An 11,307-nucleotide genomic window follows, 5' to 3' on the forward strand; every position below is an offset into this window, starting at 1 on the left:
TGCCTTCGGCTCAGGTCATGATCCTGGAGTCCCTGGATCGAGTCCCGCATCGGGCTCCCTGCTCGGCAGGGAGTCTGCTTCTCCCTCTGACCCTCCCGACCCTCCCCCCTCTCATGTGCTTTCTCTCTCAAATAAATAAATAAAATCTTCAAAAAAAAACAAAAAACCTTACAGTTTGTACAGAATTATCCTATTTTTGCATAAGAAGAAGAGAATAGAGATGTACACAAAAAAAGTGCAGAAGAACTTACGCAGTGGATGTAATTGAGAGATAGGCTTGCTGATAGATTTTACCTCTACTATTCTGCATCTCCGACTTGTAGGACATAAATATATTACTTTATCTAAATTAGGAAGTAACTCCTATCTCAATACTGAAAGAGTATGCATGAACCTGAGCAATATGCGGGGAATCTAAAACCGTGCTGGGGGCGGGTAAGCCAGCAGTCGGCTTACCTGTACATCCTTTCACTGACTTCTTCCTCCAACTTGCTCGAATGCGTAGAGACCACTGCAAAGGAACCCAAGGGCTGATGAGTGATGGGCAACGGGGTCTGCTTGGCAGAGAACCCAGCCCGGGCAGGGGTCTCCTTGGGCACAGAGGAGAAAGGGAGACACGTGGCAGTGCAAGACACGGACAGGTTGACGACCTCCACGGCCTTCAGGCTGTCCAGAGTGAAGGTCTCCGCCGGGCTCAGGTGGGACGCCATGACGGAAGTGCCTGCCTTTGGCTCTTGGTTTCCTAAAACCTGGGAGTGAATGGAGTGAGTCACAGGAGAGCACATGGGGCCTGCTTCACGTCCAGCCTCCAGAGGAGCGTGAGCTCCTTCGCTAACTGCTGCATCATCAATGATGCGCGGTGAGCTGCTCTGCTCGCCCGTGGAACCCAGGCCACTGGCATCAGCAGCTGCCCTACAGCTCCATTCAGGCACCTTATGGTGGGCGATCGTCTCATCATCTGAGATGCTGCTGTCGGAAAGAGCGCCTTTCCCCACATTCAAGTCTTCAGGCATGCCCTCTGGGGTCTCCGTTAGTACTCTAGGACAAGATCCGTGCCTAGGGATTTCAAGTGCTAGGATACGTGGTATTTTTACATTAAGACCTTTGGTTTCAACACCCAGAGGGTTCTCAGTCCTGCCATCAAGGTAACAAGGCCCTTGAGGATCAAACTGACTCTCTGTGCCTTTGGGGATGTCTATGTAACCAGGGCCCTGCTGGCTGTCGGCACCTGGAACCACCTGAACAAGGGAATGGTCTGCCCCAGCATCCTGGATTCTGGATCCCAGGGAGTCTACGCTCTCCATGGGTACGGCTGGACTTTCAGCAAGACCTCCACCTTGCTGCATGGTGTCTGCGTCTTCAGCAGATCCCTCTGGGCTACTGATTTGGGGTGCAGACACAGACTTGGTCAACTTGGTGAGTGCCAGCTCCCGTTCTTCCTCCTCAAAAGGCAAAGAGCTAATGGAGGTGAGAGACGCCTGGATCCCACTTGGCAAACTCGTATTGCTCTCTGTGTGTCCACCCTCTAAGGAGTTCCTGTGCAGGGCATGTCTTCGAACCAGATGGTGCAAGACTTCCCGGTCACTGGGTAACTCCAGGGCCCTGCTTCGTGCCTCGGACCAGGCAACAGAGCTTGGCTCGCTCTCAATGCCTGAATCAGAGATGATGGAAGAAGATCTCTTGATGACCCCAGAGAGCACCGACACTTCCTCCTGCTCCTCTGAGTGAGGGTCCTTTGGGGAAGCCCTAACATTCAAAGGATCCCTCAAAGTCGAGTTTAGTGGATCGCAGGGCTCAGAGGGGATGAGCTTCAGACTTAGCAGCGCCATCTTGCCCTCCTGGTCTGCAACCTTTCCTAGAGTACTTGATTCATGGAGCATTATTTTCTCTGAAAGGATGGCATTTTGACAACCTCCGCCCACTACCTCTTGGCCTGGCACAGCTCTGTGTGATTCATAGTTATCTGCAGAGTGCCCACTCTCCTGCTGAGCTCTAATGACCACTGTGGGCTCAGTACTGCAAGGCCTCTTATTGCTAGATTTCACATCAATGTAGGTGAGTGCCGGGGCCTGGCCATCCTCCGGACCTGGGCTCCTTCTGGGCAGGTCCTCATCTGCCCGTGGATGTGTTCCAACATCAGACCACTGGCCAGTCCAACATTCCTCTTCAGGCAAACCTGCTTTGTTCTGGGACTCACCAATTGTCAGATACACCTGAGATTCAGAGCACATGTCCACACATTTTGGGGTGGTTATGTTGTCATCTGGCTCTGGACACCTAATAACTTCCTCATCAGAGTCCACTTGGGGTGGTTTCATGGTGGGCAAGACAAGGTCTTCCCTAAAAGGTGATTTTCTATTTACAATAGGGTCCTCTTCTCTGTCTTTTAGATTCATTATTGCAGGACTTGTCGTTGGAACATCAAAATTAGGGTAAGCACTCAAATTGTACCCTACAAAAAGAAGAAAGAAAGAAAAATGTATTGTAGTTTAAGAACCTATGTCCACAAACTATGCAAAAGCCCAACTGTATAATAAATAATCTGGCTGAACTCTGCTCCTGGATCCTAGGGGACAACCTCTGAATTTGTGCAATTTCCCAAGTGATGGAACGGTCTTTGTTATTGGTGGTGGGCCTTAAAAGCTTATACTAACCAGGTGACTCATATGAGTCCTTTAATAGTTTATGCTAAGGAGATGACTCAGGATGGGGGCTGGCCATGCCAGAAAGACCAACTATTTGGTTGGGGCTTTGAGCCAGGTAGTACCAGTATGACCTCTGGGGAGAGTGGTTCAATCATGCGGCCAATGATTCTACCAGCCATGCCTAGATAATGAAACCCCTATAAAATCTGTGGACTCTGGGGCTTGAGTAAGCTTCCCCGGTGGGCAATACACATTGATTTGCCAGGATGACCAGGCCTGGGGTCATGGGACCTTCATGTTTGAGACCCTTCCAGACCTTGCTTTACAGGTGTCTTCTTTTGGCTGGTCTTTATTTATATCCTTTATATTAAAGTGGTAATCATAGGCATAGCATTTTCCTGAGTTCTGTGAATTGTTCCAGCAAATCATGGAACCAGGGAGGGGGGGTGGAACCCCCTGAATTGGTATCCAGTTGGTCAGGAGGACAGGTGGCCTAGGAACCCCCAAGCTCATGTCTGACATGAGGGAAGCCTTATCAGAGGCTGTGCCCTCAACCTGTTTGACCTAATACCAGGTAATTTGTGTCAGAATCACCGTGCGTGAATGCAAAGCTGTCAAATATTGTAATTCATGATTGGTCTTTTACTTACCAAAACAGTTTTAATTTAATTACTACTTATAAATATTAAAGCATTTCTCTATATCATGTGCAGTATTTACAGTGGAGAAAGAGCTTTGGAGCCAGGAAGGCCTGTTTTCCGGTCCTGACACCAGCAGCCACCAGCCATGAGGCCTTGGACAATGACAGAACTTAAATAAGTTTTTTTTTTCCCTTTCGAGCTCACTTTCCTCAACTCTAGGAAGGGCAGATTCATAGCAACCAGCAGGCCTCATAGACCTAGCTCACAGGAGAGTCATGATATGAACTGTTAACACGTGGGGAGGACGGATTCCTGCCTTCGCGAGAGAAACCCTCCAAGCTTGAGCTCTGTCACCAGGGCAATTATCCTGCATGGCATTCAGACCACAGAGGTTCCCGGATTCCTCTGATCTTCCTGGTAGGATGGCGGGGTCAAAGCATGACCTTTTTTCTCGTATTTTCCTTTACGGTAAACTATTACCTCTCTCATCCTGTCTCTCTGTTCTCTTTTCTTTTGTCTTCTCTCTTTCTCCTGCCCCTCCTCCTCCTTTTCCTGCTCCTCCCCCCATCTCTTTCTCTTTCTCTCCCTTCTAATAAAGCCTAAATGGAAGAAAACAAGTGTCTCCCATGTCTGTCAGTACTACAGCTCTCTTGATAAAGCCATCTGATAGTTTATTCAATTTCCACATACACCAAACAAAAAAAAGAGGGACTGGGCTTTTATTTTATTTAAAACTTTTAAATTCTTCAAATGGTTTTCATAGAAGTTAAAGGAATATAACCACTATTGGAAGTTATGAAGTGAATCACTAAGATACTTACAAACCATATCACCAGCTCACACCTTGGGGTGAAACTTATGGCTGGGTCAAAGATGAGAACAAAGATCGGGGAAGAATGGGTCTCTTCCTTATGTGGATATGTTCTTGGGATCTTGAGAGACTGAGCAAATATCCCTGCCTCTGGGGGAGGTTTCCCACAGCCAACAGCAGGTTAGATGTTCTCTGAACAAATTCCCAGCATCCCCTCTACACAAACATACTCTAACACCGTCACCACCATACAACTCACTTGTGCATTTCCTGTCCCCACTGGAGAGAAGGGTTGTGTTGTATGAGTATCGGTGTGCCCACGGCTAACACCACGGCTGCCACATGGTGAACTGTGTTCATAAAATGAATGAGAATAGAACAGAAATGCAGCAGAACAAAGACTATTAGTCTCACGAACTGCTTATATTGGTTTGAAAAAACCGCAACATCCATGTTATTTAATCCATGAATAATGCATTGGCAGAGCCTTATGCACAAAGCCCTACACTAGGCCACAGGTTAGGGAGAGGGGAAGTGGGGATCAGTTTTAATGATGAATTAGTCTCTGTCTCTAAGGGATTTTCAAAATATTGGGAAGCATACAAGGTACAGTACAGTAGGCTCTCCTACCTAAAGCATGTGGGCTGTATCCTGGAGAATATGAATTGGGTTCTTCAGAGATGGAGTTAATGAGTCATATGAGGCAGAGAGAACAGCAAGGGCCAAGACCCAGAAGCCTGGGGTGCACATTCTGACCAGTTACCAGTTAGATCTCATGTGGATGGAGCTAGGGTGAACGGGGGCGTGAGGGGGTATGGGGTTAGACAGGTAGAGGGAGGCCACGATATGGATGGACCTACCTGAATGCCCTGTATGAATGAGGAGTCTGGTCTTTATATTACAGGCATCAGGAGATCAGCAAATTCTTGGAACAGAGATGAAAGATGCCTCTGATTGTCAAAACAACAACACTAGCTTCACTACCACAACTGTGGAAAAATGAGAGTAGCGGAGGATCTAATTCAAAGAGAATGGATTTAGTCCTAAACTAACGACCAGTATCAGCTGACATGCATTCATAACTTCCTTTGTGCCTTAAGTGTTCTGTGGATGGACCTATCCACTGCTCACAGTAGGCCTACAGAATATAAATTACAATTCCTTTTGCCCAATTTCACAGTCACTAATGGTTGGAGCAAAGATTCCATTTGAGGCAGTCTGGTCAACTGTTAAGGCCCTTAGGTAAAAGGTTCAATTGCCTTGGGGCAGAATAGTGAGGGGTCCCGGGGAGGAGGGATCACAGACAATACAGACAGAATTTGCAAGGGTCTGGCACACAGTAGGTATCTAGCCCATGGTACTGCAGCAGACCATGAATAAATATTACTATTTTAATATGGAAATGGGACTCTTTTATTTCCCTTTCTTCACCACACTGAAACAATGGAATGCAAATCTGATGACCTCCTTGGAAATTACATTAAGGTCACCAGTTCCTGGGGGAAAAGGGAAATAGTTCTTTATTTGCTAATGCTTTTGCTCTGGGATTAAAGAATCATCAGAGCACACTGTGAAGGAACAAAGAAGGTCAAGAGAAGTTCTGAGTGGGAAGTAGTCTTGGGAAAAGGGAACGAACAGGTGAGAGGTCTGTAGAGAGAAGTCTTGGGGAGACAGCCAATCCTCTGAGAGCAATTGCCTTGGGGTCCTTCTGGGAAGACGGGATCCTTAGTGCTGGGGTCACAGGCTCAGTCAAGTTCCCTGTCCCAAGCACCTTCCAGAAGCTTCAAAGAGATGCTGCCTCTGAAAGACAGGCAAAGACGGACAATACATGGCTTCGAGGCTCCTGCAGGGGCAGATGGCCCCAGAAAGATGGCCTCCAGCCACATCTAAATCTAGAGCACCGACTTGAGGGCAGCAGAGAAGGGCCAGCAGGGAAGCCTGCGAAAGCCCGAGGTTGACTTCCCATCATGTGCGGCAGAATGGATGCGCTCAGAGGATAGGAAGATTTATAAAAAATAAAGACATGCAATGCAATTGTATGCATGAGTTGCAGGACTGAAATTTGCATCCATCAGGGTGTCTATTCATATGTAAAGGAAAACAGACTGAAGACTTTCTGCAAGGAAGCCAAGTAGTAAATCCAAGGAGCTGATCACCAGTGCTTATTGTAAATTTCTTCCCTACCTGTTCAGGTGTTCTGTAGCTATCGTATATAACTATAATGAAGATGAGCACACACACATACAAACACACCACGCACACTCGGCCTTGGTGCAAAGTACTAAGTTTTTTTGACCAGCTGGGTAGGCAGCCTTCTCTAGCGTGCATCCCCTTCTTGCTGTCATACACAGTGTTGACGCTAGATGTCAGGGCACAACTGAGAATCCAGTAACATCCCTCCATCACAAAGTTATACTGTCCTTGGATGTCTCCTTGACTTTTTTTCTTTTTATTTTTTTTCTTTTTTAAAGATCCTACAAATCTCTGCCTGCAGAAACTCTGAAATTTAAGTGACGCATGATTTAAATGATGGGCATCCCAGCATCATGGTTTGAAATGCCTCACAAAGAGATGGCAGGGCAGATCTTTAATATGTACTTATATTCATCGTGCCTCAGTTTCTCTCTGTGAAATAGAGCTTATGAAGTGTTTTGTTTTGTTTTGTTTTTAATAGGATTCAAAAGATAAAACACGTAAGACTTCCAGCCGGCAACTTTCTGGCTCTTTAAGGGATCACGGGTCTACTTCAGCTATGATAGCTTTTGGGTTTCCATGAGCAGGGCTGTGGGAGGGGACAGAGGACTAACATCCACAGAATGCCCCGTGGGCACCAGGCTCTCTCCCGCTGACCTATCAGTTCCCTAACACACTGTGCAGCCCAGCAAGACAGACCACGATGTTGATACAAACGCACAGATACGCACAGATGGGATTACAGCCTATTTTCTTGAATACCTTGCCTGGTTCGTGGCATGAAGCAAGCACTCCACAGGAGTCTGAACTGAATGCTACCAAAGTTCAATGAGAAATGACTTTATATTTGATATACGAAAGGATGTCCATTCTCTGCTCATGGTGAGGGGAGAATCTGGTTCCCATTTCATAAGTGAAAACACCAAGGCACTTGGTAGAATTTTACCCCAGAGGGAGTCAGGAAGGGGATCTCCACCATAGCTGCCCTTCTGTTGCATTGATTTGTCAATTGCACTGACACCAGGTCATTTTAAGTAACTAGCTTAGCCGGAGATTTTGCATCTCCTCCATGAACTGCCAAATCACTTCCTTGATTTGGTTCCACTGCTGTTGGAACGTAAGTAGGGCGACTGACCGGGACCCACCGATAAGCCTTAGTCTTGAGTCTTTCCAGAACAAAGACCAACCTGTTGCAGGGCAGTCCACGTATCTGTCCTCAAAGATAACTGGCAAGTTGTTCCAGTCGCCATCAATGTCCAGGCACTCCGCGGGCAGCGGGGGCATGGTGGTGAGGTACTCCGAGTTTCGGATGTCCAGAGACAACTGGCTGTGGGTCTGTATCCTGGGGACACACATACTGGTTGAGCATCGGAACAAGTTTTAAATGTGGTAAGAATCATTGCCTCATCCCCTCATCCCAAGAAAACATTCAGGAAACATTCAGCAGGCTCTGACAATACATCATCTCTGTGTCCATCCTCTCTTCCTTTCTCCCAGCCACCTACCCAGCCCCACTGGTCTGGGCACTGAGGTTAGAGGTCATGGATCGTGCGACCGGGGCACATATCACATTCCATTTTAGTGGGATGCAATAAATACCATTCCAGTGGAGCAGGATCTGAGCTTCTAAATGGCTAGGAATCTTAAATTAGTACTTTGGAGGAAAAACTTCAAGCTCCTTATCCTTTACTCTTGCTTTTCTAACCTATAACACTTAGGGTCTGAATTCTAGGTTGTGGCATTGTATTAAGAACCATCTAAGATTGGTTTTTTTTTTTTTTTTTTTTTCCTTTCTTGTTTTATTGCTTACTCTGTGGCCACCAGCATCCTGGATTAGCGGGTAAGTGCCCCTAGCTCAGGAGCCACGAGTTTTGGTTCCTCCATGTAAGATAAAAAATGCCCCAAATTCTTTCTCCATGGACCAAACACCCTTCCACCAGCAGGAATTGGATTTTGGAGTTTGAGATCATCAGTACTCCTCATTCAAAAGATGGGATGATAGGAAATATTTATTCCCTTTCTCAAGTCCCTGTAGAAGGGAGAGAGTCTATTTCTTCCCACAAAGGAAAAATATTAACATTCCATCATTCACCGTTCCATCTCAATCACTTTTTTTTTAAGATTTTATTTATTTATTTGACAGAGAGAGAGACAGTGAGAGAGATCACAGAGCTCTAGAGAGGGAGTAGCAGACTCGCTCCTGAGCAGAGAGCCTGATGCAGGGCTCGATCCCAGGACCCTGAGATCATGACCTGAGCCGAAGGCAGACACTTAACTGACTGAGCCACCCAGGCGCCCCTTACCTCAATCACTCTTAAACCCAGGGAGAAGAGGCTGGTAAGTCTGGGAGAAGAATTACACACACATAGTTAGCTTCTATCTGTCTGTCTATCACTGTTTTTGGAGCAACCTGACCTCTGGAAGCCCCCACGTCACTCTTCAGCCATGTAGACAGGTCACCTGCTCCCACAGAACCACTCATAGTAGTGGCAGAACTCCACACAAGCCCAGGGAAAATTCTCTCATTCTGCGCTCTTGGGAACAAATATACTGAACGCATATGCATATAGGATGCTTTATACATGTATTTTGAATATACATATGAAATATGAGTATTTTATTTTTTTCTTACTATTCAACTGGATTTTAACCTATGATCAAAAAGGATAAACAATGTGGGGCGTCTGGGTGGCTCAGTCGGTTAAGTGTCTGACTTGGCTTTGGCTCAGATCGTGATCTCAGGGTCGTGAGGGTGAGCCCCAGGTCGGGCTCTGTGCTCAGTAGGGAGTCTGCTTGGGATTCTCTCTCCCTTGGCACCTCCCCCTTGCTCCCCACCCTCCCTGTCTCTTAAAAAAAAAAAAAAGGATAAGCAATGTATTTAGTCTCTTCTTCAAAGCCATGAAGGCTGTAGCAACTTCTGAATACTGTGAAGCTTTCTCTGAATATTTAAAGGGAATTTTGTTGCAATCAATCCTGTACTTCTTAGCTATCACCTGAACCTGGAAATTTTGGTCCAGTTTTTAGTTTATTAAAAAAGTACACTGACTGGACACCCACGTGCGGACGACTGGGTCCCCAGGCAAAGGTATATACCTCCAGGATGGAAACTTGATTCTGGACCTAGAGAGCTCACAGTCATGAATACATCGGGTGATTAATCAAGTAACTACCACACAGCAGGAGAGGTGCTGGAGAGTCGGGTCCAGGTTACCTCCTGCCAGAAGGTGGCTTCTTGACTTTGTGACTTTGTGGATGTGACCAAGCACCTAAAACAGTGCTGAGCATGTGTTTAAACAAATGACTAAAAATTCTAGAGCACATACACAATTCTGTCACCTCACACCTAGGATGGCTATTCTTAAACCCAAGAAAAAAGCAAGCGTTGGTGAGGATGTGGCCATGTTGCAGCCCTCGGACACTGTTGATGAGGACATGAAACATCACAGTTGCTGTAGAAAACAGTATGGAAGTTCTTCGGGAAATTAAAAATAGAAGCACCATATGATCTGGCAATCCTACTTCTGGGTATTTATCCCAAAGCATGGAAATCAGGGTCTATAAGAGATCCATGCACCCCCACGTGCATAGCAGCACCATTCACAATAGCCCGGCCACGGAAACAAGCTAAGAGTCTGTGAACAGAAAAAGGATCAAGAAAACGCAGGGCAATGGGATATTACTCAGTCTTAAATAAAGAAGGAAACCTTGTCCTATGTGACAACGTGGACAAACCTTGACGACATTATGCTAAGCGAAAGAAGTCAACCTCACAAGGACAAATACTCTGTGGTTCCACTTGCAGGAGGAATTGAAAATAGTCAAATTCAGAGTCAAAAAAATAAAGGGGAGTGGTTGCCAGGGGCTGGGTGGGGAAATGGGAAGATGCTATTCAATGGGCATAAAGTTTCAAGGCAGAAAGACAAATTCTAGAGACCTGCTATCTGCAGCATCCAGGGCCCAGTTCATCCCCTACTTATCTCCCTGACCCAGATTATAGCCAACAACACAAAGATACTTCTATTTTGGAGGCTGAGAAATCCAGATGCAGCTCCTTAGGATAATGGTTCACCACCGTATCATGGAGCCACAGCTATATACTACAAGGACGCTAGGAGTGTGGGATCTGGACCCTAGCAGATCTGTGTGTGCATCACATGCTTGCTGTGTCGTCTAAAATAAGTTACTTAACCTCTCTGAGCCCAGGTTTTCCCAGTTTCTTCTTCGGTGAAGTGCGGATACAAATAGTTCCGAGCTCATAGTGTTAGTGTGGGCATTCAATGAGCCAACGCAGGCAGAGCACTTAGCTGGGCTTCTTACCCGAGGCATCTCAACAGGCAAAGCGCCAGGAAGGTGGGGAAAGTGCCTTTTGTGTTCAACACTATAGACATAGCATCTTGTAAAATGAACGACTTTTAAAAATTAGCATTACACTTATTTCTACAGAGAAACCTAAAAGGCAGAGTGATCAGTCAATTGTCATTGTTCCAGAGGTTAAATCCCCAGATGGGTCTTCCTGCACACCAACACTTCTGCATTCATTCATTCAAGAAGGTCTCAACTGAGCCCCTCCTTACTGTGTGAAAAGCACAGGCTAGCCAGGGGTAAAGCAGAGGCAAAGGACAATAAAACACACACGTGCTACTGGCCAGTTCTAAACCATGTTCAGACACTGCAACATTGCATTTTTAAATACTGCATGTGGACAAAAATACTGCAGTCCATGGCAAGAAACAGTCTCCATTTTACACGGCGACCCAGTACAACCACATGCTCCCAGAAACACACACCGAAGCAAAAGTTTCAGAAACACGTCTTACTGGTACTCCCTACTCCATCTTGTCCTATCCTATCCTATTTCATGTAAAAGTGCTGTCCCAAACCCACGATGTGGATTCACAGTATACTCAATGTGCCCCACTGTTCGAGAAACACAATCTAGTATGAGCTTGAACTAGATGGGTCTTGAACTAGATGGGTCTTGAACTAGATGGGTCTTGAACTTGATGGGTCTTGAACT

At 46.2% G+C, this 11,307-nt stretch overlaps 1 protein-coding gene across 1 annotated transcript in view; it reads right to left on the reverse strand.

The window, feature by feature from the left end:
- The window catches only part of FAM135B (family with sequence similarity 135 member B), a 179,576-nt gene that overhangs the window by 13,210 nt on the left and 155,059 nt on the right, over nucleotides 1-11,307 (reverse strand). Inside the window, exons 11-12 of the mRNA XM_021688480.1 lie at nucleotides 7,478-7,632; nucleotides 457-2,452 (exon numbers count right to left, since the gene is read on the reverse strand). Of these exons, the coding sequence (XP_021544155.1) occupies nucleotides 457-2,452; nucleotides 7,478-7,632 (2,151 nt within the window). The remainder of the gene's footprint in view (nucleotides 1-456; nucleotides 2,453-7,477; nucleotides 7,633-11,307) is intronic.

The sequence above is a fragment of the Neomonachus schauinslandi genome, chromosome 4, assembly GCF_002201575.2.
Source record: "Neomonachus schauinslandi chromosome 4, ASM220157v2, whole genome shotgun sequence".
NCBI classification, from domain to species: domain Eukaryota; kingdom Metazoa; phylum Chordata; class Mammalia; order Carnivora; family Phocidae; genus Neomonachus; species Neomonachus schauinslandi.